Below are 27,275 nucleotides of genomic sequence, written 5' to 3' on the forward strand. Positions count from 1 at the left end.
AAGTGACGTGCCAGGGTGTGTACTATTTGCTCAGGGTGTGTCTGTAGTTGACCATCATGCGTGTAAAGTCTCTGTATACCTCTGTTACTGCTCCCTCTCTTGTCCAGCCATGCCAGCATTTTCCCAGCCTTATCTCCCACATCATATATTCTATGTAACGTGTTTGCTTGATAGCCTTTGACGGTCGTTGTGAGATGATCCCGGTATTGTTGTTGACGGAGCTGTAATAAGTGTGTTGTCTCCGTTGTGGGATTTGACATGTGTGTGACGTTCGCGTTGTGAAGTGCTAGCTCTAGTTCCGTGAGTTCATGTCTGGAATCCCATTTGTGTCCCGTGATCGCTGCTATCGCTTCCCCTCTGAGGACTGTTTTATAAGCTTCCCAAAGTACTGAGGGCGAGGAGACGGTCCCTTCATTTTCTTTGAAATATTGCGTGGTTGCTAATTTTAGTTTCTTCCTGATCTTAGGGATTTTCAGATAGTTGGGGTATATTGGGTATATTCTAGCACACTTCCTCTCTCTGGTGGGGAATAATAGAGATACTGGAGAGTGGTCGGACACACCTCTAGGCAGGATATCTATTTTATCTATCGATCCCAGACCTACCCCCAGAAACAAGAAATAGTCTATTCGTGAAAGGCTATTGTGTACTGCAGAATAATATGTGTAGTGGGTAGCTGCCGGGTTCAACTGTCGCCATACGTCCGTAAGGCCCATCGCCTCTATAAAACCAGGGAGTGTGGCAGAACCTCTCGGTCGGTCTCTCACGGGGAAGGTATCTAGCGGGGGGTCCATTATTGCATTTAAGTCCCCTTCAATGATTGTGTCACCCTCCGGGAGGTCTAGGAGAAATTTACCAAGTGCCGGCAATGCCGTTGAGTGGAGTGCCGGGGGGATGTACACTGAGACCACATTCAGAGGTCTTCCTTCCCATTGTCCGTGTAATGCCGCAAAACGACCCTGATCGTCCACCCTGCGGCACTCCACCAGAAAAGAGGATGATTTTTTCATGAGTATCCCAGTTCCCCTGGATCCTGTTGTGAATTCTGCATGTACTGCCATAACATACCCACGTCTGTTAAGTGCTTTACATGTTGACCCTGCGAGGTGTGTCTCTTGGAGCATCACTAAGTCAGGTCCCTGGCGTTTAATGGCTTGCAAGACCAGACCTCGTTTAATTTTATCCCCTAAGCCCCTAACATTCCAGGTAAGCATGCGCAGGGGGGGCACTTCAGCCGTCGCAGGGGCGCCCTCAACGGGCACAACGTTTAACTGTTGGGCCATCGGGTCGTTTAATCATTGTCGCAAGCAATCGGTGGCCGACATCAACACAGATGCGGCGCTGTGTGCTAGTGTACCATGAACGTGTGGCTTTTGGCGTGATAGCGTACCATAGAGTAGAAGTGATGACCAATAACAATAACATTAACATTCGAACTCCCCCTCCCTGCTCCCCTGCTCCACGGACCGTTTCCCGCCCGCTTCCCCAACTTGGCAGAGTGCTTTTCCCCATTCCCTACTATCTTACTTGCTCGTGGGGTTGGTGAGTCCCCTACAGGCACCGGCTATTGCCCACCCTACTCAGCGTAACCAGCTCCAGGTCCCTGTATTTCGCACGTTTTGTCTCCTATGAAGTCCACCTCTAAATCGGGGCCGGCTGCCCAGAGTCAAGTGGGTCCCGTTCCAAGTCAGATTCCACTCCCGCTGCATCCACGTGGTGTGAAGGACGGTTGTTCTGCTCTTCCGTGTGCTTGTCGTTACGATGGTTTGGTCGATCTATGTGTGGACGCTGTTGTTGCCCCGCCTGTCTCCAACCATCAAGCCAGTCTCGCGCCACTTCAGGCTTGTCAAAAAACCATGCTTTTCCATCGGCTACAATTCGCAATTTGGCAGGGAACAGCATTGAATATGGCAGGCCTCTATCTCGCAGCGTCTCCTTAACCTCCGTAAAGGACTTCCGGCGCCTGGCTACCTCTGCTGTGTAGTCTGGAAAGAAGGCCAAAGTGGAGTTCTGGAGCTTGACTGGCGGTGAAACTCTTGCCGCCTGCAAGATTGCATCCCTGTCTCTGAAATTAAACAGTCTAGCCAGTACAGGCCGCGGCGTTGCTCCCGGTTTGGGCGTCCCACCTGGCACCCGGTGCGCCCTCTCAACGGAGAAAAATTGTGACAGGCCTTTAGGCTGCAGTTTATTTTTGATGAGGTCCTCGACGTAGAGGTCCATTGCTCCCTTCCCTTCTGTTTCCGGTAGGCCAAGAATGCGTATGTTGTTTTGGCGGGAACGCCCTTCTTGGTCGTCCAGTTTTTCTTGTAGCATCTTGGTGACTTTTTCCATGCGTTACATCGCTATTTGTAGTTCGGAAGTGTTTTCAATAAGTGATTTTGTAACCACCTCGACCTGAGACACCCTTTCGGTCATCTTTTGAAAGTCCGCCCGTAGCATAGTAACTTCGGAGGAAATGGAGCCCACTGTTGTTTGCACCTTTGAGAGGGTTTTCATAATGTCTTCCAATGTCACTTTTTTGGTACCTTCCATGTCCGGAGTAGCACCTGTGGAGTGTCGCCCACTGACTTGAGTGTGGCCGTGTTGGCAATAGGCAAATTTATCCAATTTTGCCTGCGAAGCGCTTCTGGTTCCTTTGCCCGCCATGACTCGAGGCAGAGCAGCTTCGTGTCCCGTTGTCCCGTGAGCGTAGGCGTTGGCTGGGCGGTATCAATGGCCGTTCCGAGTCACTTTCAGCTCCGCACACGGTCGTCTTACGATTGTAGCTTCAGGAGCTCGATGTGTTGTCGACACCGTCAATACCACCTCAGACACTGTACTGCATGCGGTGCTCCGCATAGGGATCCAGGGGCTCCGGACCGCGTCGACGGCTGCCTCGGCGATGGTTCTGTTCGTTATTGCCTCGGCTAGTAGGCGTCTGCACTCCTATCGCGCCTAGTCCTTTCCCGTTCCACTCGTGCTGACCAGGCCTCACCTCCAAAATGGCGCTTGATGGGGTCCTAAGGTGCCGCCCACCGTGTGGAAACTTTCACTGTTCAGTCACCGCCGTGGCTTCTCTGCGGGTGTTTGCCGCCCGAGCAGCCGCCCCCGTCCACAAGTCACAACGGCCCCCCAGAGACTCACACCTTTAGTGCATGTGCTGAAACGTCTCTCACTACGTCCCTTTCTGGGGGGGGGGGGGGAGGGGGCCGGCAGTTGCCACTGAGCTCAATCCGGGCAGGTCACACTTCCGCCGGGGTTCGATGAATACGTCAGGCCGATGTCGCCGGGCCGCCGTAGGCCTCACTGCGCAAGTGTTGAAAGGTGCAGTTCCCGGCACTCGATTTTCGTCGGAGTTGGATCAGGTGCTGCTTCGGTTCCTGAGCATGTACCGCCACTTCGGGTAGGCAGTGTGACGGATTAGATTATCGGATTTTACAAAAGGCCGTTATGCCGCGAGGAGCTCCCGCTTCACGCTGCCGCCATACTTGGCCGCTAGCCACGCCCCCTGACCCATCAATTTTGAGGTTTATTTATTCAAGTTGGATGTCTGCGTCTATTCCTGTCAGATCCAGAAGAGTAGACTTTAATTGAGTATAATAAGAAGAGCTGTCAGTATTAGGCGAAGAAGTGGAGATGTACATAAAAAGGAAACAAAGAGAGTGAGCCTACCCTACTGTTGACTGAAAGGCAATGTATGTGTTATATCATTTGATTGGAAACTTGTAGTAAAATGGGGACTGTAACCCAGAAACATGTCTTGGAGGAAAAAAAAAAATTAATAATTATTAGATGTGAATATTGAAAGTCCCCTCGATAACAGGGGTAACCTCTCAAAGTAGAGTAACCAACCTGCAACTAATGGTGAGCTGTTCGTCAAACTCCTACTATCACCAACAATAACGCAACTGGTGTTTCCTAAATTAGTAGAAAGTGCAGTTAAATGGTCGTTTGCAACTTCAAATTTTGCAACATGTATAAGTACCGTTACAGCATATGCATTTCAAACATTACTAAAACAATTTCAGACACTAAATAGTCAACTGAAAAAAGAAGAGCATCCCTCTTTCTTATTGGTTTTGATGGAACTTTTATCACATTTTCTCTCGGATGTGTCCTTTCATTTTATTGTGTCTTTACAGACTGCGGCTTGGGCTTTAAGATGATATTTGTGGCTTAAATTATGGAAACTAGATGGTAACCACAAGTTGGTTCAAAGCGCAGCAGAGGAAAAAAGATATGTTGCAACTACTTTGAATTGTTCCTGTAAAAAGGAAGGTCTTTTATAAAAATAAAAAAAAGATGTCCAGTTCAAGCCCTGCAAAAATCTAGATGTTCTTTTCAAACTTGGGACCAGGGTTAGGAATCAGCAAAATCCAGATGTATCATTATGCCAAGGAGCCTCCCCCCAATCCATTAGGTGAAAGAATGAAGCATTTTTAGGCAGGTTGGAAGAAGTGGAAAATGACACATGGGTCCTATATATAGTAACAACTGGTTATTACATCGACTTCAAAAGCCCTGCTTTAGAGTCTCATTTTCCTATAACTTCTCTACCCAGACTAAATCAACAACATCAAGAGGGAATTAAGTCTTTGTTGACAAAAGAAGCAATACCAGTAGTTCCTCAGCACCAGCGTGGGCAAGCGGTCAAGCTCTAAAGCCTAGGAGAACGTTCCACCGTGTGTTTGATCTCAAATGGAGCAAATCATTAATGAAACACAAAAAGTTCAAAATAACTTTTCAGACAAGCTCACCAGGAAACTCCATTTAAACAACAATTTCTTCAGGAAGCTTTGTGGTGACACTGGATTCATAGGACACATATTTTCATATTCCTATTAAATGGAATCCTGAGATTCACTGTAGTTTCCAGTCACTTCCAGTTTGAAATCCTGTCCCTCGCCCTTTCACCAACTTACAGAAAACTTAGAAAGGCGCTACTACCAGTTGAAGCACCATTGTGATAGGAAGGGGCTCAGATACATCCTTACTTAGATGACAGGTTAATCTCTTCTTCCTCTCTTTCAAATGTGGAGTCGGACAAGGAGAATTTGTGCAGAGAATTGGGAAGAAATCTTAACTGTTACCTACCCAAGAAAGCACCTTTATTGGGACAATCTTCGGAACAGATCTTGGAACTTTTTTGCCAAAGGCATGAATAATCCACCTTCAAGAGACTGATAACTTTTGTCAGTACAACAAGCTCCATCCTGGGAATGGCTACAGAGCTACATGGCAGTCACCACATCAATTGTTCCATTGACTCATGTGCATCTCAGACCATTAGTTCCACATCTGCTGGTTCACTGCAATGCTCAATATATATTAATATAACGCTCAATTGAGAAGTGCAGGTTCCAGTGAATTAACAGATTTCGGATTCCCTTAAATTGAGGCTGAATCAAGTCAATCTACAGGTGACAAATGACAGAATCAGCAGCACACAAATCCTACAACTGGCAGGAATTGGTAGCCAATTTTAAGGTCTCTGAGGTTTTTTCATTTCCTCCAGGGGATGGGAGTTTAAGTCTGTATGGACAATCAAGTGTTGAAAGCATATGTGAATCACCAGTGGGTGTTAAAAACTGCCCAAAATGGCTTCTCTAGCCCAAGAGGTAGGTCTCTATGGTGAAGTAAATCTTACATCTCGGAGGAAGGCATATACTCCAGGACACCAGAATAAAGAGGTAGCACAGCTGAACGCGAAACTGCCTTCGTCAACAGATTATGTCCTCTCTCAGGATGTGTTCCGGTCAGAAGTGAGGGTCAATTTGGTTATATTACTTTGCGTCCTCAGTAAATGCAATGCTTTCCCGATTTTGTAGGAGTGGGGCCAGGATGTTCGGTCCTTCAGATTCTGAAAGTACATCTCTTTGCATTACCCATGTTCCTCTTCTCCCAAAGGTGCTGAAGAAGATTCATGGAGAGAGGGTGGAAGCGATGTTCATAAGTCAATGTTGACCGCACTGACCATGGTTGCCTTCTCTACTGCAGTTAGCTGTGTATGCAGTGGTGGTTGAGAGGCGGGGGCTTCAGGAACATGGATGTTTTAGAAAAGCAGCAAGTTCCAATCCTTCTGCCGGGAGGTCTTCCTCACTGTCAAATTATGCAAGACATTGGTCTACTTTTGAAAAAAGGTGTTTCACCAAGGGCATATGGTCCATTTAAAACATTAAATTTTTTTATGTCTCGCAACAAAGTTTATGCCAGCTGTTACACTGCAGCACCGTACTGCATAGAAGTATACTGTACTATAACTATATGATCAATTTGTCTTCCTGTCATTTGATATGCAGTAGCGCCTATGATGGTCTTAATGTACATTGCCTAATGAAGCTGCATTCCTTTGCTATTAGTGCGTCTTTTTTTGTGGCTGTATTCGGTTTTCGAATTGTTTGTAAAAAAAATAACTAAACAAATAATATCAATAATAATAATAACTAGATTTTCTGAGATGGTTTTCAAAAGTGTTTAGCCCTTCTACTCTGAATACACAATAGTCAACCATTCAGTGTTTTATAGAAACCTGAAGTTCTTTAATAAATTGTCACTTTGGTGTCATTTCTAATCAAAAGTTTGCAAATTCTAATGCAAATAACTCATTCTCCAATTCTAGTGTAAGATTTACTGTCAGGGACAAACAAGACACAAGCCAGTCATTATGAGTCTCTGGAAAAAGTTCACAAGCAATGGTTGTCAGCGAAAAGTTTCTTTTTTCTTGCGATTAAATCACCTAGAATGTAGGTGAATAAAATTTGTTGGTAACTTTTTCACCTTATTTTAACATTTTTGAGGATAAGAACACCCTGAGCCGGGGCCAAGGTTTTTTCGCAAATTCTCTTCTCATTTTCACCTTTCTCAGGGCATAGTTCTTCCTGCTCCTTTTTCGGAAGTGCACAACAGTGTTTCTATGGTTCATCACTTCTTTAGGGCCTTTTGATCTATCTAGATAGAACGAAGCATAATTATTTATCAGACTCCCTTTTCTTCACATACGAGCCAAGATCAATGGCAACTCTGATTAGATGGGTACGACTTGTAGTAAGTCAAGCATGCATTTCAGTGGGTGAGACAGTACTAAGGAGTATACAGGGTAGATCACCCTGTGCAGCTTCAACTCCTTGGACAGAAGCAAAAGGGGTTTCCATACAAGAGATCTGTAGAGTGGCGACTAGCGTCACCCCTAATATGTTTCTTTTACATTACAGATTAAAGGTTCAAGAAAGGCCAAGAAATGTGTCTTGAGCCAGGATTTCTGTAACCTTCAGATTAAATGTGTCATTCTTGTTTAATTTCTGGTAATAATGCTCTTGTTTTGTTATGTTATGTTATGTTATATGCTGTTTTATACCGGACCTACCGGAGTATCCAGGAGCGAATAGACCGCTGGGGAACCCAACCCGTCCTGGCTTTCCCTGTGAGATGGTCCCTACTGGGTATCTCCAAGGTGAAACCAGGCATCCCCGGCGTATGTAGGGGGCCGTTGTGGAGATGAGGCAAGCTAATGCCCAGAGTTGCCGAGTGTGATCCCTGGTTAGAGTAGGCACCGAGGTGAGAATTATCGAGTCCGTTGACCCTGGTCCACAACCCTGCCACGTCGGGAATTGAACCCTGGTCCCGGGCCGTCCTCTGCTCCCGGGTCTGCCGCCTCTAGCCAGTGAGCCACACCATTCCTGTTCCATGCCTGTATTTATTGCTTTATACATCCTTCTGTAATGCCAGGGCTGGGGCGAGGAAGACAGGGGAGGAGGTAATGCAGACATTACTTATGGGTAATATTCATTACTTCAAAGTCTTAGTCTTCCTCATTCCAGCCAGTGGCGGCCCGTGCAGTAAAGAGCCGTGGGACGGGGTGTGGGTGAAAGTGACAAACAACAGGATAGAGAATGTAAAATAAACAAGTCAAAACGACTTATCTTGCGCTCGCCGGCAAGTGGTTTTATTTATTTTACATTCCCTATCCCGTCGTTTGTCACTTTCACCCCCTGCCCCTCCCCATCACGCTTACCTGCACGGGCCACCTTCTGCCTCTCTTCCCATTCTTCCCCACGAAGCAAACAGCCATGAGACACACTTTAGATGTTGAAAAGCTTGATATTGTGAAGATGTGCCTTGATCAGGAGTAAGCGAGTTTGTATCTTAATGAAACTAAAGAAGGACTGTCAACAGAACACTGATCTAATGTCTATGACATTGGATGTCTTCAAAGTGACTTAACACGGGTTGCAATTCCACTCCTATCAGCAGGGCCTTAAAGATACTACACCAACTACAAATGAGGATCCATTCAACTCATTAAAATATTATTATTTCCTCTTTATTGTGGTTTAGTTCCTGTTGTCAAATGATGTATTCATAAAAGTTTAGAATACTAGATCAGTTGAAGTAACTTTTTGGCATATGCAGAAACCAGTTTATTTTGTAATGCACTTAGAATGAACCCTTTATAAAGGCTGTGTATGGGTTTCCATATCAAGAATAATGAAATAAAAGAGTGTGGAAATGTCAGAAGGGTAGCAGGTGACAGGCATAACAAGCACTGGCCAATTTTTTGGCTTCTGTATAGTGTAAAAAATGACGGTGTCAGCAATGAGTAGTTCTATAAGTGGTCTGACAATCAGATGTTACGAGCTAACCTATTTACCTATTCTACAAGGAGTAATCAGTTCATAGTGAAAAATATCCATGATTTTCTCTCACTATGTATGTTTACATAGGTTTGAATTTTTTTCTAGCACAAAAAGTGGTGGTTTTAAAACTCGTATTTCATAGTATGATATCATACTCATTAATTATTTTCCTGAATTAGCAGAACTTACATCAGTACTGGGAGTTGTGGATTTCCTCCACTAATTAGTCTCTACATATGACAATGCATTTAGATTAGAAAGCAGCAAACACCCTCCTTAGCATTATCACTGTCCTGTGTTTAATCAGCATACTCATTGTTAAAGGTAAACACGTACAGAACATCCTAATTGGAATCAGGACCCATTGTTAGCTGAACCTTGCAAGCAGCCGCTTCAAACCCGTCTCACTACACCAGACAGAATGTGCTCTTTAATGCACCAAATATGTCTTTACTAAAACCCCATCTTTTAAACATCACAGTTAAACAATGTTTTCATGCTAACTCTACCAAAATAAACATGTAGTATAAATAATGCATGACTTGTAACACATCCCTAGGGCCAGCAAATCTACTGTGGTTTATTAAGTGTAAAATATAAAGAGGGTAAGAGCAATCACAGGACAGGATACTAACCATACTTTTAGAGCAAGGAAAGTGATTTAATGGAAGCATCAGGAAGGGATACTTAAGGAACAAACGAAACCAGGAAGGCCTTTATCGGTCTTCAGTATTATTTATCTGTCCTTCTCGAGAAATAATGTTATAATAGTGTGATAACAAAGACTGATGTAAACACTAGATAAACTCTATGATGTTGCGGAAGGAATGGTAATTTGCAGAGAAAGTGGCTTGGTGTCCTCATCTGCCTTGACTGCTCATTCATAATTGATTCCATGGGGCCTAGCCGCAAAGCCAGTTTAGACTACTTAAAGTAGTATGCATGCAGTGATCTTTTATGTACTTTTGCATGCCTTTGCGAATTGGCCTCAATCTACTATGGGAACAAAATATGTATATTCAGGGAATATTTATATAAAAATTAGTACAAACAAAAATGACTATGTCCACTTTGCACTTTTACTCAAACAGAGTTGGATGTTTCGGCGACAATACCCCTGTAGTAATACTTCCCATACTCATGCATGCCTTTCTGAATCAACTCCTATATTTTTATATGCAAAATGTTAAAATGGTGTGAGAGCAAAGACCAACTTGGAGACTTAGACTCTGATTTGGAGTATGATAGATGAGATACTACATATAAATGTGACTGATTTCCCAGCCGCCGTATTACAATTGTCATAGTCTATAATGTACTCATAATTAGGGGTGGGCGGAATTTGCGTAATCGCGTTACGCAAATCTCCGCAAAACGGTAAAAAATCTCTGCAAACACGCAAAAACTCTGCGAACAAGCGGAATTGCTTGTTTGGGATGGTTTTTTCCTGTTCGCAATCGCTGTGTGTGTGCTCAGGGGGAAATATTTTGCAAACACGCATTTTGAGAATGATAGCAAGCAAACATTTCACAGAACACAGAATTTTGGACAATTTTGCGTTCTCCGCAGAACAAGAAATTACCCGAATTCCGCTTGCGGAACGGAATTTACCGCCCAGGCCTACTCCTAATACTGCAGGGGCATTTGCAAAGTTTGTGAAGGTCTCTAAAAAAAGACCATATGTATAGGGCCTGATTTAGATCTTGGAGGGACTGGTCCCGCCGTCAGTTTTTTGGCAGTCTCCCGCCTACCGCCTTAGCGGTCTGCCTACCTGATTCAAATGTTGGCTGAGCATTGGAGGGAAGACCTCTGCAGTCCCACCGATTCCGCCAGGATCGGTCTACCGCATTGATGACATCAGAGGTTGTAGCAGCTGCTGGAGGGAGTCCTGCCAAGATTCCCACCAGCAAGATTACGAAATGCCTTCCCATCAAGGCAAATGTGGCAGAGAAACCTCCAAGCCGGGTTTGCTGAAACTAAGAAAAAGAGGTGAAAATCACCTTTTATTCAGGGTCGCATCACTGATTCCATCTTCCATGCCATTGTCCAGACCGTCGCTGTGCTGCTGCTACTTGACCTAGTACAAAAGGGGGTGCTAATGGACGGAGCATCTGAACCAATATCACACTCACACCCAGTCAAAAGATCTGGGTTTAATCCATCACCGTTCTTTAGCCCACTCTGCCACCCCAGTTCAGACATGGCCCAGATCTTTTGACTGGGTGTGAGTGTTTGATTGATTCAGATGCTCCGTCCATTACCACCCCCTTTTGTACCGCTTTTGGCCGCCATAAGTGTGGCAGGGTATGCTCAGACGTGAGTCCTTTGCTCACTTTGCCACTGGATTCAAGCAAGCCGGGCTGAAGACGGCTGGAATGCCAGAAACCGGTCCTCGGAAGCTTGTTCCCGGTCCAGGGAAGACATGGCTTGGCAGTTCGGGCTGGACTGTTCCCATGAGGCACAGGGTCAGACTTATTTCCATATAGCCATGTCTGAACTTGGGTGGCAGAGTGGGCTAAAGAACGGTGATGGATTAAACCCAGATCTTTTGACTGGGTGTGAGTGTTTGATTGATTCAGATGCTCCATCCATCACCACCCCCTTTTGTACCGCTACTTGACCACGGCGCTCAGCCCCCCAGTTGTCAACAGATTCTAAGGTAGGCTTTTGTGGTGGGTGTGCATGTACAGCCATTGGTGTGTGTATGTTGTTGGTGTGCTATGCTATATGTAACAATGATGGCCAGCACAAATTACCTACACGTACATATTGACATATACAGAACATATATGTGTATTGAGATGTAAATAAGTAGTACTTACCGGTCTCCATGGCACAATTGCCCCACTCTGTCAGGACTCCACCGACAGCAGAACAGCAACATCAAACTTGGTCGGAGCAATCCTGTCGGCCTGACGGCGACGGAGTACTGTTAGACAGCCGAGAGGACCGCTGCCGTTGCGTTCATCTGTCTCTAGCCGCAACATCTAAATACGGCTGGTGGACCGCCGTCTACTCAAAGGAGTACTTGGGACCGCCGCGGGATGGCAGTACGACCATCAAGATCTAATTCAGGCCCATAATCTACAATTTTTTTAGCAGACAAGGGATAGACAGCCTCAGTCGGGCAGTAGTCCTTATTTGCCTTCAATTACTAATTATTTGTGTGTCTATGATATATAAAACATTATCACTGTGAGAAAGCAAAGAGATTGAAGGGCAAAGCAGAGTAGGTAGAGCAGAAAGCGTGGAAATATATTAACTGAGGCTGAAGTAGAAGTATATATTTGCTTGCAATATCTATTTTTCAGTGTGTTCATATAATGTACTTATAGTTTGTGTAACATTATGAGAGGATAGACGGGACTTGAGAATAAGCAGAGGCCATGATGCTGCAGGGAAACGGGCAGGTTAGATGGCTACACAAAATCTCATAATATCCCAATGACATCTGGCCCTCACAGAAGTGAGTGAAGAGCCCATCAGTATACCAGTGCCATCAGAAGGCAATGGGGCGTGGCTTACAGCCTTCAGAATGACAACACAGGCACAAATAAACTGCATATGTAGTGGGGCAGGTCAGTCACATTGTGAAATTCTGGGAGGATGAATGAGGTGGTTCAGGCAGAACTTTAGGGGCTCAATTGAGAAAGATTGGTGTATGATTAGGCTTTACTCATGCATTTCAGGACTGTAAGCCAGAACTATCCTGGCTTATTCCTGGTAATTCAAGAGTATTATTACAGTAAGTCATAGTATACATTGTGGGAATCAGAATTTGTTCTATTGCATAAATGAGTAAAGTCATAAAACAGTCTATCAGATTGGGTTTGTCAAAGTTAAAATAAACATTCACAAGTAGTAATGGGAGGAAGGTAAAAAGCAGCACACAAGGGACAGAGCAACACTGGAGCTGTTTGGAGAACCACACGAGGGAGAGATTAGCATAGAGCATGGGAGGTTTGGCAGGGGAAAAACAAAGGCGAGAGAAAGAGAGAGCGACCAGTGCATGATAAAGAGAGTAAAACGTTTGCGTAGGAAACATTTAGTTGGGGTGGGGAGAAACGCATGAGGCAGACAGAGCTCGAAATATTGAGCTTTAAGCCCTATACCTACTGTGAGTTTTGGGTAAGTCCACAGAAGGTCTTTCGCAACCAGGCAGCTTGCACTGTCTGGTAGACAAGACATAAAATATTCTGAACAGACAAGCAATAGCAAGGGCTTGGCACATAGAAAACTGAAGACCATGTAGGTCCTGTGATGAAGAGTAAGTAGTGAAACTGAAGACCTGACTCTTCAAGGTTTTCTCTTCTTTTGTGTACTTGTTAGTTGTTCTTCTGATGCTAAAGTGGCATAATACAGGAACTAGATCAACTTCACAAACCACTATGCACAGGCGCGTGCAAAGTTGTAATTGGTTTTCTTTTATATTCAAAAGGTAAACACATGCTTCAAATTAATTAAATGTGTTTTAATATGGGAATGGTGGTTCTCCTCAGACTGCTGAGGGATTTAGTAGCATCACAGGCATTATTGATTAGATGTTTTTGTGCAAGATAAATCGGCCAGTACAAAGAGATGATCTACCTAAAACATTACTTGGTATAGCAAGGATGCATTCCTCTGGTACAAGTGAGCTTTCGAGGTGTTACTTGAGCTTTACAGCAGGTAAACATAAGGCAGACTGGCCGTTTGGGGAAATTAGAAGATTACTGGACGCCCTTGTGCTTCTGCAAGCCCAGAGACATAAATACATCAGGTGAATAATGTGTATTTGTCACCATATTTATTTATTTATTTATTTATTTAGAAAGTTTTATATAGCGCGGACAAGATCCTTGCGGATATCAGAGCGCTTTACAAGAGAAGTACCTGGGGGAGCATAGACAGACAGGTGGAACAATAGGTCACATAGTATGAGACAGCATTCGATGTCCATAAAATATAATTTGATAATAAATATGTGAATTCGCAAACTATGAGACGTATTCACAAAGAAAAAAAAAATATATATATATATATGTGAGTAAATCTACATGTGTACATTTATTTTAACAATTTGTAGTAAATGTACTACTTTCAACCAATCATCGTTTACTAGTGTGGAATTACTACAAAGTGTAGACTTAAATGCAAGGCTAGACTGGCTACCAGGCGTTTTGGTTGGCTGGGTGGGGGCTCAGTTTCATTGCTGTGAGGGCAAGCTTTGTTTCTTGGAACCTGCCACCCATGTTCCTACTTGGAGCACTTCTAAAGGAACAATGCAAAATAAATCGTTTTAAAGATGCTTAAGATGTACTTTAAAACTATTTGTTTTTGCATTGTTCATTTAGGAGCGCTACAAGAACGAACGTGGCTGGCAGGTCCCGAGCAACAAAACTGCCAGCCCACAAAAATGCAAAACAGCCAGTCCGGCCCTGCTTACATGTCTCCTCCCCCACTATGGCAGAGATCTGCCTATGGGAAAGTATTAGGAAATTTGAAAAAATGTATTAAACTTTTTTGCGGAGACCAAAATAAAAAGATACACAACTTTTAATTCAATTTTGAAATAAATATTACATTAATTTAAATATCTTAAATTAAAATTATTTTTTGAATTACAAAAATGTGCACCTCATATAAAATGTTCAGAATAATTTATGTATTAAAAATGACTAAATATTATGTATAGAATTGGTGTAAATAAATGTAATAATTTCTAAAAAGCGACATTTATTTTCAAATTACAAAAATTAAAATATTTTATTATAAAATTAAATCTATATAAATATTTACCATTTAATAAAATGTATATAGATTTCTAAATAGTCAAAAGAAATTATTTTATTTTAAAACGGTTTCCTACAGGATGTAACTTAAGTCCCTGCATCCTTTATTAGGTCTCGCCTAGCGTTGCAGCGCGCATGCGCTGTCTCTCTGCAAGGCATATTGTAGTAGGGTAGAATTTATAAGTGGAGTGAAAGCCCCGCCCCTTGCTTTCATTGGCTTGCGTCGTCGTCCATGCTAAACGCTGGGTTTTGATTGAAAATGAGGCTTATTAGTCCCTCCTTGTTACCGTCCTGTCTCCTTTTGGGACAACCCATCCGGACTAGATCTTTCACTTGCGGCATTACACAGTCTTCTTTATTAGTGGGTATGCACTGTTCATTCTGCTTTTGCAAGGGCGCTCGCACTTCACGGGCCGCCATGTACCGCACTATAGCACAGCATGTGTTTTTTTTTATTGTCTAATGCTTTTTTTAAATTGGTTTATGTACTTTTTTTCTCACTTTGGCGGCATACCTTCAGCTATGGTAAGCTAAAGCACTGGTGCCACGATTGTTTAAAAAGTAAAGAAATCGTTTTGTTTCTTTTTGTTACAATCGCGGCACCCGTGCTTTACTTTAACATTGTTAAAGGTAAATCGCGGGTGCAGAGATTGTTGCAAAAGTAAAGAAATTGAAAAAAATATATATTTCTTTACTTTTTCAACAATCGTGGCACCCGCAACTCCTCTGCTGCCTCTTCTGCTCATGAGCTATTAAGCACCTCGCTGCAGCCAGCAGAGCCTGCCACGCGTCATTTTTTTCTGTGCATCTCATTTATCAGCCCATGTAGCCGCAGTGCTGCCTCCGTGGCGAAAACATTACGTGGGCTGAATTAAATGGTCTGAGAGTGATCAGAAGCCACAAAAACACATAAGTCGCAATAAGTGCTTTGCGCGGCCTAGTGGCAAGCTGGGTCCATGCATTTGGTTTACATACAAATGTAAGCAAACTGCTCATTATGTTGTTTCAGTGTTTTGTGCTGTAATAACCAGGGGCACTGGAATAATGCACACTGAAGGTGAGTTTGGGGCACTATTTACCAAATTTATATAGACAGGACTCACGCAATGGTGGCGCTTCTATGTATTGGCAGCGCACCATGCGTGCTTTAACTGTGGCTACTTGCAGGTCACCAGCAATGGCGTCCACTTCTATGTATTTCTGTATGCCAGGTAGTATACCCCTTCCTCCACCGCAGCAGTCATGGGTCGCCAGCAATGGCGGCTGGTTCTATGTATTACAGTTGCGCCATGTGCACTTTAACTGTGGCTGCCTCCCCACCCCCCCCATCACACCTCACGGGACGAGTGGAGTAAACCAAGTCTGCAGACGATGGGCACCAGGACAGCATTTTACAGATGATTACATCAGTTTATCAGACTATGCCATTCATAAATCCTGGATGCTTGAACTATACATCCAAAAATACATAGGGAAAAGAACAAAATTGGCATGAAACGAGGAACTCGTAAAATGTTTACCACATAAGCAAGTTAACGCTGGGTATGAAATTACATTTACACTAAAATTAACATGGACACAGACTTTCACTAAATTCCTATCACTGGGGAGGCAGCTGGTTTTAGGGATACCGAAGAATTCACAAAACGCATGCTAGATAGCTGCATGAGTTATGCACTCGCTGGTGATATTTATGCAATCTTCAGGTCACAATTTTTAATCCAGTTTGGGGCATCGCAGCCTTTTATCTTTCTGAGGTCGAAAACCTACTGTTAAATTAGGCAACAGCAAAGCTGGTTATTTACAGCACTTAGGAACAGTAAAATGAGCAACTGAATAATGCATAAAGAACCAATGATTCTGTTACTTTAGAGTGACTTCTGCTGTGGTCATTTCTCATTTGAATGGCCTCATAGCACTGTCTTAGTAGTATTCTCCCTCTGTCCCACATTGACCTGTTTAGTCAGGGTACACTAATGCCCCATGGCGCCAGTGTGAGCTATCGAAGAGCAGCAATCTCTGTGCACACAACCACATAGACGAGCCTTGCAATACTGTGACGCCCATGCATTCATTCAACCACATTTGCACCCACACTATTCTTCACAGACTAGAATTGGTTCTACTCTGCTTGTTGGCAGGACGTCTTGTGTGCAGCTCAAAGCAAGTAATGCAAGTGCTCTGTTACCAGCCTCACTGTACAGCGAGTAAGTGCAGGGCATCGCAGTGCAAGCCTGGCCCTACATCGGGGGAGGGGGAGGGATTGGGAACTTAGTCCATCCATAGAATTTTTTTTTAATGGAGCACTATTTTTCAAGTCTATTGGCTGTGAATCAATGGGCTTTATAGGCAGTTCTGCAAATAAACTCTTCGAACATGGAGCATTATTTATCCACAGCAGCAAGTAGTGTGCGTGACTATGTGAAGATTGTTTTATGCCCTCATATTTTTCTGCTATGGGCCCCTGAGCCCATCTTGATGTGGTAGATCACTAGTATGCAGCTTAACAGAACCCAGCCCTACTTAGAGAAGGTTTAGACTCTGTACTGGGAGGCCCAAGGCCTGCAGTACCTTCTGCTCCAAATTAGAACGAGGAGTCACAGAAGAGCAGACCGTTCCTCTTCCAAAACACTACTGGGAGTTAAGAAAGTGAGTAGCTTAATGGCACAGTTTAAGCTTGACTGGGCGCACTTGCGTAAAAAAGATTTCTAGCTGGAGGCGTTACGCCTCTAGGAAATGACTTGTGACAGTATCATTATGTGCATGAGCTAATATGAAAGTTATGGAGTCACCAAGAGGTAATCCACATACAAGTCCAAGTTGGGTGAGTTTGAATGTTTGCTCTCTTAAGAAAGTGCCTAGAAGTCCTTGCACCGCTGGCTAAAAAGGGGTTTTGCGCTTTCACTGTTGCAATGCAATAAGTCTCGCATTTGCGAGAGTTTGAGCTATGGGCATTGTAATTGACAATGTCTTTTATATATTTGTTAGTTTTTAAAACATAAATAAAAGGCATTGTCATTTACAATGCCAAAAGCTTAAACTCTCGAAAATGCGAGACCTATTGTATTGCAATTGCTTGTTTTCTATGGTACGGTGTTGCAGTACCAGTGGTTCACCATGTGTAATGCTGAACTTATTGCAGCTCTTAGCTGGAGTACATTTATGACTGCTTTGGGTCCTTTCTGAATGTAGTAACTTTAAAAATGCAGTTTGTGACAGAAATAGGCATGGATGCAAGTTAGTTCCTAAATCCTTCCTTACACCTCCCTAAACCACTCCTTACTCCTCGTTAACGGCCATATGTACAAAGCATTTTTTGCGGTCGATAACAGTCCGATCAGCAGTTTCTAACCGCAAAAATGTGTTTACATATGTTTAAAACACAAATTGCAATTCGGTAACATGTTACTGAATCACTGTGTTTGCAATTCTGAATTTGGAAGGGGCGTGTCTTGGGTATCCCATCCAAATGCCGAATCTGTTTTGCAACCGAATTCTGGTCTCAAAACATTAATACTTTACTGACTCCTTGAAGGAGATTTTACCCCATTTGCAAATGAGAAGAGGTCCCAGGGGTGCCCCTTCCCCTTTGAGAAAGAAAAAAGAAAAAAAATCAGAGCAGTCAGTGGTCCCATAATGAACCAGTGCCTACTGTTAATCATGAAACTTCAAAATGTCATTTTTTTTTCCAAAACGCATCCCGTTTTCCTATAAGGAAAACAGGCTGCATTAAAAAAAAGCCTATTTTCTAGTGGGCTACTGTGGGCTGCAGCGCACAGCCGGCAGCTTCTGTCCCAGTGCAGATAAGAGGTTGGTCGGTGCTGAGTCAAAGGTATTACCCAGCACAGCACATGTTCTTCCAACCCAACCCCCTCCACCGTTTCTGGGCTCATTGTTCTAGCAGGCAGATACCTAACTCCGTCACCCACGCAGAGGCTGCACGTTTCTCGGAGGAGGTCAAAGAAATGCCACAGACAAAGGCTGTCAAAGACCTATTCATACAGGATGCCACACTTCCCGTTCAGCCAATGAAGATGTCCCTCATCTCCACAAACCCTCAGAAGAGGTCAGTGACCCCTGCCCACAGAGATGTCATCAAGTCTGACCGCCACAAAAGAGGATGTCACAAGCATGTTAAACACTTCCACAAATACACAAAGGCAGTCAGAGGCATACCACCCACAAAGGATGTCACACTTCTTGTCCAACTACAGGATGTCGCAGATGTCTCATATCCATAGAGAATGGCACAGATCTATGTCTAGCCTGCCACAGACCTCTACCACAGTCATGTACACCCACAGAGCCCGTCACGCACTTACAATCCACCCGCAAGGCTGTCCCACATCTCCACATACCCAAAGAGAATATCAGATCTCGTGCTCCAAACGGCTGTCACAATGCCAGATTGCCACCAACAGAGGAAGTTACAGCCACTTTAAACACTAGTTCAGCAAGGCAGTTACCGACCCCAACCATTACCATCCACAAAGGACAGAAAATGCACACGCCATCAAAGGCTACAAATGACCCTTGCCCACAGAGACACTCACGTGTCTGACTGCAACCTTCGAAGGATGTCTCACGCACATCTACCCACCAATGATGTCAAAGATTGCAACCCAAAAGCTGCTGCGTGTCTAACCGTCTCAAATAGATGTCACAGACATGAAAAACTTCCACCACCAAGCAAAAGATGTGACATGGTTTCCACCCCCTTCCTCAACAGAGGGTGTCATGAAATGACCGCCCAGCCCGAGGATGTCGCAGATCTACACCAACAGAGGCTGTCAGACATCCCTGCCCACGGAGGCTGACACATGTCAGGATACTACCCTCAGAGGATGTCACAGAGATGTCTAAACCTACCACACATATTTTATGTTAACACTGTCCTGTGGGACTCATTCAACATGTGGGACACCCATTTTGGCGGGTCCACCAATCAATGTCGTGTCATATTAACCAAGTAATAACTTATTACTTGAAATTTGAAGGAAACACAGGACTGATAGAGGTTATTGTCACTAGTATGTACTCACAGATCATACACAGTGGTCAGTAAGACAGTGCTCAAATAGGTGAACAAACATCCAGCGACAGTAACCTCTATCAGTCCTTTGTTTTCTTAAAATTTTAAGTAATGCTATTACTGGGTTAATATGACATGGCATTGATTGGGGGACCCTAAACAATTTTAAAAGGTGGCTCACATGTTGAATCAGTCCCACGGGACAGGGTGCACATAGAAGATATTGAACCTGGTCCCGTGGGAGTGTCGGATTGTCTGTTCATACTAAACCTACTACACAAACATAGCACAAATCTCCCACACTCTACACAGAGGCTACCACAGATACACAACACAGAAACTAACACACTAACAGAGGCTGTTTCTCGGAGTGTGTGGGCGTCTCACACAGACAACCACAGAGGCTGTCACATGTCTACATTAAGCACATATAAAGTCTGTCCGAGACCCACACACAGATGCTGTCGCACTTCCATGTCCACGGAGGTAGTCAGATAACTCCACTTCATCTAGGATCCCACGCCACCAGAACCTTACCGAAAATGTCTGTCAAAGGCGCCCCTGTATACAATAAAACATCTGTCAGACTCCCCGTCCAGAGGAGCGGTCACACACCTTCGATCCAAACAAAGGCATCCAACCTACTCATGAGGTTATCACATTATCACACCTGACCAACCCCATCCTCGGACAGAAACGTGTTCACGGATGCTGGATTTAAGGTTGCCAAAGGGTTCTATAAAGGGAGGCTGTCTAAGTCTGCTTCATCCTCTGAGGTTGTCACAGACCTCTCCAGCTCCCACTGACGCAGTCATTGAGCACCACCTCCACGTATACTGATACAAGATGCGACGAATCTGGTCACATTTGTGCCGAATTTCCTCTGAGTGCAGAAACTTTCACAGACACAAGAATGCCTCCTAGAATGTACGCTATACCGTGGCAGTATCTGCGCATCCTTGTAAAGATGTCTGAGGGAAGCGCACCCACTCCATAGCCCTGCAAGCAGTGTTGACGGAGACCTCTTTTTCAGTGGTGTGGATTACATCCCCAGACCCAATAAAAGGTTTGAATGTCCCACCCCTGGGGATAGTGTGGTGCAGCGTGCGTGTGATACCGCCGCATAATAGCGTGAATACCACCCCCCTCCTCAACCCGGTAGGGAAGTAAAGCTGGCTTCGCCGGTGCATTGTGTGAAATCCATTAATGACTCAGTGCCCCCACGCCGAGTCAGGAGATGTTCCCTCCGTAGTGCAACGCTACCTCTGACAGTGCTGCGGGCCCACACCCACTTCTCCCGGTAGTGCGGTACAGCAGCCTCCTTACACTGGGTCTGAAGGACCCTCCAGTACCATAACGCCCCGCCACCCGGACTGTCCTCTGAGCCCATTTCCCCTTCACTTGCAGACCCTCAGCGCCCTCACACTGGGTCTGCGGATGCCCCATCCGTGCTGTACTGCACTGGCTCCAGACAAGGGAACACCGGCAGGGTGTAAAGGCGGAGAGACGCCCCCTGCCGGCCGGCAGCAGCCCCCGCCCCCTTACCGTAGATCATGGCCAGGCCGGTCTCGTGCAGGAAGCGAGCGCGGCGGTGCTTGAAGAGCCAGATGGTGAGGATGGTAAGGGTGAGCAGCAGGGTGAAGGTCAGCAGGCTGACGCTGTCCTGCCGGTGGCTCTCCTCCGCCTCCTTCTCCGTGGCGATCTCCTCCATGGCGCTGCTGCTTTCCTCCAGCCCCAGCAGCCCGGGCACTCCCAAGGCCAGGGCGAGCAGAAGCTGCCGCAGGGCCGGCATGGCCGCGTGAGGAAACAGGGTCAGCGCCGCCGCCGAACCAGCCGCTACCGTCGACAATAACTGCCGCGTCCTAGGCTCCAATTCCCCTATCCCGGGAGCCTACCAGGGACAGCGCCAGCACGGCCAGCCCCCTCTCCCTCCCGGCCTCTCAGAACACCCGAGCCTGGGGCTTCCTCCTCCTCACTGGGCCGTCCCTTCGCGGCGCTCGGTGCCGCCCCTGCTCGCCGCCCGCCCCTCGCAGGGCTCTCTTAAATCTCACACTAAAGACATCCCGAGCCGCAAACGCAGCAGCCATTCCAGAGGGACACCCCAGCCAAATAAACACGTAAAAAATGTTGCTTTCTAATAAGTCTCCTCGGAGACTCGGTTCGTTGAGAGCAGTGTAATAGTCAATATTTATGAAGCCTAAATGAACTGTCTCTAGGCTCTTAGATAAAATGTGCTATTACTCAGCTTAATGTTGCTCACTTTATTGGCATAACTATATGAACCATGATAGGGTTCAACTCTGTCATTTGCACGCACTTTCAGCGAGCCATGTTATTTAGGCTTCGTTGTGACTTCCAAATTGCTATGTTGAGAATTGTTTGACTCGATTCTAGCAATAATGTTTATAGTAGGGGTGGAGGTGCACCTGATGCAGCGGCGTCACTAGGGGGGTGCGGGGGGTGCGGACCGCACCGGGTGTCACCCCCATCATGGGGTGACACCAATCAGCCTGCCTCACCTCTGCTGCTTTATGTGGTGTTGGAGTACGAGTCTACTTTAAACTGTATTATAGTGCAAGTGCACGGTGCGCATCTGTTTATAATACAAATTAAAATACTGCCGTCAGTGCAGTGCACTTCGCCACGCACGCACACACCACCTATAGAGGTGATGTGATGAATGATGGTGCGATGCGTGGTGGCGTACAGTTTATGGGTCCCAGGGCCGTCAATCTTTAGTGCTACCAATGACGGCCCTGGGACAGCCCCCGCGCGCTTTGTTCCTCTGACACGTCACTGCGTTTGCGCGCCTGCACCACGTCTGTGGAGACAGTGTCTCGGCAAGGCCCGGAGTGCGTGCGCTGCTAGAATAAGTTTCACCTCCTCTGTCGGTGTTTGATATCGCGAGCAGTGCACCGTCGTCTCCCCTTCATCCGGTAATGGGTCCGGAGGCCGAGGTAAGAGAAATTTCATTTATATGAAGTTTAGACAAGTGGCACACAAATCACATCGCAATCGCATGGACTAGATGTCGTCTTCATCTTCTCCTATTTCATGGGAACCCGCCAGAAGCTGTGAGGACCTGTCTCATTTGACTTGCAAACCGAAAGTACTTCTTTTCGGCTGTAAAGTTCAGGCTGTTTTGCAGGGCCGGAGAAGCGACTGATCCTCCAAATGCGAGGCAGAGGCTTGTTTTTCTGGGCTCTCAGTCCTGTCGAGCTGAGTGAGTAAGTAAACTCTGTCTCGCTCTCCTGCAGGCCCGGAGTGTTTCCTAGAAGCCAGTGGAGTAAAAAGAGATCGTTCTGCGTGATGTTGGAGGGGGACATGATCAAACTCCAACAAACACGCAGGACAATCTCCCCTCTGTTCGCTTGCACTACAATAGTAGGAAATGCCCCCGATGCTGCCATTGCATCAGTTTCAGGGACAGAGATGCGCTGGGCCTGCCCTTGCTGTCCCTCTCCGCCCTGGTGTGGGTCTCGAGTGCCGCTTCTGAACACAGCTGTGTTTTTGGTACTACCCATGCATGCAGCTAGTTCAATGCCGGACTAATTTCAAAGCATGTGGGCCCTTGAGGTACAAGTTTCTGCATGTTTGTGTATCACTCTTGGCAAAAAGAATGGTGTCAGCAGTACAGCAAGGGTCATCAATGAGAGCAAGCCCTCTCCCAAAACGAGGACCCCACAAAGCTCTGTACGCGGCCGCTTTGACCAGGTGTGTTGCTTTGCCTTGGGTGGTTTGGTATAGAATCAGTGCACGGGTCCCTTTGAGTGCTGATTATGCTAGTAGGTTAAGTCAATATTCAACAGTGTAAGATTTCCAGAACTGGGTCTGTTATTGTCGAAACCTGTGTGCTGCCGTTATGCACTTGAGGCATAGCCTTATAAATCAGTGGACGAAAATGAAGGCCTTGAACTGGAAGGGTGGTAACATTCCGCTTGAAGTGTTGGTCTGTATTTTTCTCCGCTGCCCTCGATGTTATGCCTTATGCGCTGAAGTGTACTGTTGGTAATCCTTAGTTAATAGTCACCACCCGCAAAAACCTGTCCCAAGATGGTTTTGAACGCAGAACGATGCTGTAAACACGGCTGGAGAAAAAGACAATTTTATTTTTCTGATTGCGTTTCTTGATTTGTTTTACAGTTGTGTAGTGTGAACACGGTTCATTTGGGGGTCAGAACGTTTTTCTTAGCATTTTTTTAGCAGATGTAAAATAGTAGCAAAGTCAAATAGACAAATTGAAGTTATTTCAAGGTAACAATATCGTAAACAAAAAGAACAAAAGATGCTAAAAAATGTAATTGAAGGAGGGACATAGGAGTATTCCCAGAGAAATGGTATAGTACACAAATATAAATTGTATGTATATTATAAAAAGAATAAATGAAACAAACCTCACTTTTTAAAATAAAGGCTAAAATAACTTATTGCTCCATCTTAAGGAAGAAAGAGATAGCAAATTTCAGATTTCTCATCTTAATAGCTTGATATTGTTGAATGAAGGTAAAAAGAAATCCTCTTGTGAACTTCCATAATTCTCGCAAATACTGTATTTGCTACTACACTAAGCAGAGTTTTCTGCGTGTGGCTATTTACGTTAAAATATTGACTTTTAATTTGTTTTGAGAAAAAATAAAAGCTTGCTACCATCCTTTCTGTTTTAAAATCACACAGAAAACTGTTTTTAAAGTTAACTCGTGAGAACATGGCACATGTTTCCAGCACCAATTGGAATTCTCAAAAAAATATTGGCAGTTTGTAGGGGATTTTCTTTTACTTTGGAATTAGGTGCAGGCCAGTCTCCGCCTCCTCTATTTACACTTTGTATAGTTAAATGATGTGTTTTTAAATCATATTATTATAAACCCTGGTGGTGAATCTACTGTATTTAGATGGATCTAGAGGTAAGGTCTACACTACAAAATAGTAGTCACTTTTTCAGGCTGGTGCTCAAACCTAGAGGATAGTAAGTACTTTCTAATCTAATTCTTAGCAAATACCTTGCCAAATCCTCCTGTAGCTGGTAGGGAGGGTTTTGTGTCTTATTTACAAGGGCATTGGAAGTCTTTGAAGGGAGACGTACTTTAGGATATGTCTGCCACTTCCCAGGATTAAAGATGTGATGGCCATGTTCAAAACTGAGCTACAGGGACGAGAAGGTAGTTGAGCACCAGAGAACATGTGAAAAGGAAAGAGAGAGGAATAAGGAAAGAAAAACATGGGAGAAGGGTAATGGGGACACCAATAAATATTGGGAGACAAGAAAGAGAATTTAAGCAGAAAGTAATGTGACATAGAATCTTTGAAATCTTGGGATACGAGCATTGGCAAAGCCAATAGGCTTGGCTTATGAATGAAAGTGCCTATTGTGTTACTGATGGGTTTAGACAGTTGACATGTCCTCATATATGCACTCTGCCACTCATATTTGAACTCATGCATTCATTCAACCATCCACCGACTCATTATTGCATTCTCCCTCTGTTATAGCCGTGATAAAACACATACGCTCCTCAAGATATAAAAGATAAATTAAAAAGGATACAGGCAGAAAAAAGAAAACATGCTGCTTTCTAAACCCAGCAGGCATATGCTTACAATAACAAAACTAAATATACCAACAGTTGTCCATCTTGCAAAGGTAATGAACATATCCTATCATTTTTTAAAGCTCTGGCATGGCCACAGACAGAAGAAGGTTGACAGAAAGGCCCTCTGCATCTATAGCTTTTTACATTGATAGATTTTTGTATTCGATTTTTTTTATTACAATATATTGGCAGACAGCTATGCCAGGCAGGTCTTCCGGAGACATTCTAACAAGAAATATTACAGTGGAAATTTTCGACCCCTAGGGTTGTCAGGGGGGCAAACAACACCAAAATCATTCCTCTATCAAGATAATCTGTGAGATTTTATATGACGAAATAGCCATCTTTAGGCTTTATTAAAGAGTATTAACATTGCATCATGAAATTCCTATTGGGTGTAACGTATGCCTTACACAATCAATATGTCAGACTTACCGCTCGAAGCTAGGGCTGATTGCGAGTCTAACAATATGTGTGAATTATTAGTGCACAAACCATAGATTGCTTAAAAACAACAAGAAAATGGTGCCTTCTTAAAACACTGCTGGCATAGTACCTTCGACAAAACACATAACATTTCAGAGCCAACTGGATTAGGTCTTTTTGGGGGGGGGTGGATGCAGAGCAAATTTTTTGTAAGGGCGAAAGGCTTCCTATCTTGGATCTCACTGGACATGCTCCTTGTTGTTTTTGAAGCCCACTGGGGTATTAGAACAGTGCCTCCTCACCAGTCTAAGGGAGACAGGCAGCTAGCTGGGGGCAGCTATGACTAGTGAGTGGAACAGGGGGGCTTATTTACAAGCCCCTTGCTCGACCAGTGCGTCACTTTTAATATGGAAAAAAGTGGCGGACTGGCGGCGCAAGGGGCTTGTAAATAAAATAAGCCCCAGGGTTTTTACTGGTATCCTTGGTATCTTCAGGAGAGGAGGCAATTGACATCCACTCTGTAAAATATGCTAGACTCTCCCATAACTAGTCACTTCCCCTTAACTAGCTTCGTTCAGTACCATGTATGTATGCTTTATTTGTAACAAGTACCTTCTTCTAACTCACGCTGTATTCTTATGTGGTGTTAGCCGGTGAGTGCAGTATAAGTTGGAGTTTATCTCCAGGTTGCCTTCTGATTTTGTCTCCCCCCACACAGAGTCCCTCTACAGTGCCCCGACACCCATCTTGGAGAATCCACACTCATCCCTAGCTAGACGTGAGTCCTTCCAGAGGACACAGTACCTAAACCTGTTTATGCTTGTTACAGGCTTGTCTGTAGCTCTGCAGAACTTTGATCAACTGATGGTTGATTTAACTGTTATGTCTTCCCTTAAACTCACGTTATGTGGCCTGGCCATCTTTGGTCCTGCAATGACAACCCCATCAAAAACCCATCAAATTATGTATAGGATAGGATGTGTGCATTGTTATGTTACGTGAATTTGTAGAGCGTGGCTAATCACCTGATTGAAGTATCACAAGCCCAGGGATGTCTCTGAGTCCTACCTCGACATATATGTGAGGTATTAACGTGAAGGAGATGGGGAAGTAAGAGTTAAGAAGGATTTGTTTGAGTTCTCATTTTTAAAGCTGCAAGACAGAGTTTAGTCCAGAATGTAGGTGGGATAGAATTCCAGACTCTATGTGCACAGCTTGAGAAGGTCTATATCGAGTTTTAGTTTTTTGAAGACCGCTGTGTCAAGAAGCAAAGTGTCAAGAGCTGGTGAGCTGTAGAGAGTCCTCTTCCCCTGCAGTTCAGATTTTTGGATCAGGAACATACTGCCATTATTGGCTGCTACAACACAATTACTACCCTGCTGGTGCTTTCCCCTACCAAGAAATGGCAGTGAAGTAGGAAATGCCACCAGTCAGAAACACTCCTTGGTGCTGCACACGATTCCTACAGATAGTTGGAAAAATGCTGGTTGAGGTTTGTGTTTCACATTACCACATGCTTCAGGGAGCTTAGTCAAGAACCTGGATGGCTTGCAGGGCACACCAGAGGTGAGGCCGTATCAGGAGAGACCTCAGTGGTAGTTCTACAGGAGTAGTACTCTTTAACATAATCTTACATGCCTCTGTTAGCCAGTCCAGAAATATCCAACTCCCAAATAGTAAACACACTGTCCTTTCTGTTTGTGCTAATTGTGTTGAATACTCCCACAGTGTTCCCATTTATTCCACTTTTAGATGTTTTGAGGACAATTCACAAACTTGTGTCATAGTGCCTAAAGAAATTCAACAGGAGCACTTTATACTTTATGCACTCCAAATGCATTTG

General features: G+C 44.6%; 1 protein-coding gene and 1 long non-coding RNA gene across 3 annotated transcripts in view; one reads left to right on the top strand and one right to left on the bottom strand.

Moving 5' to 3' along the window:
* Window positions 1-21,392, bottom strand: part of SLC9A7 (solute carrier family 9 member A7) — a 471,766-nt gene extending 450,374 nt beyond the window's left edge. The window contains exon 1 of one of the 2 annotated variants that reach the window (XM_086934195.1): window positions 20,961-21,392. In XM_086934195.1, coding sequence (XP_086790321.1) covers window positions 20,961-21,207 — 247 coding nt within the window. In that variant the 5' untranslated portion in view covers window positions 21,208-21,392. The remainder of the gene's footprint in view (window positions 1-20,960) is intronic. The other variant, XM_086934194.1, reaches the window with a different exon arrangement.
* A 758-nt stretch (window positions 21,393-22,150) lies between these two features.
* Window positions 22,151-27,275, top strand: part of LOC147697129 (uncharacterized) — a 98,058-nt gene continuing 92,933 nt past the window's right edge. The window contains exon 1 of the long non-coding RNA XR_015299141.1: window positions 22,151-22,372. This is a non-coding gene — a long non-coding RNA (uncharacterized LOC147697129). The remainder of the gene's footprint in view (window positions 22,373-27,275) is intronic.

This window comes from Lissotriton vulgaris, chromosome 8 (assembly GCF_964263255.1).
Source record: "Lissotriton vulgaris chromosome 8, aLisVul1.2, whole genome shotgun sequence".
NCBI classification, from domain to species: Eukaryota; Metazoa; Chordata; class Amphibia; order Caudata; family Salamandridae; genus Lissotriton; species Lissotriton vulgaris.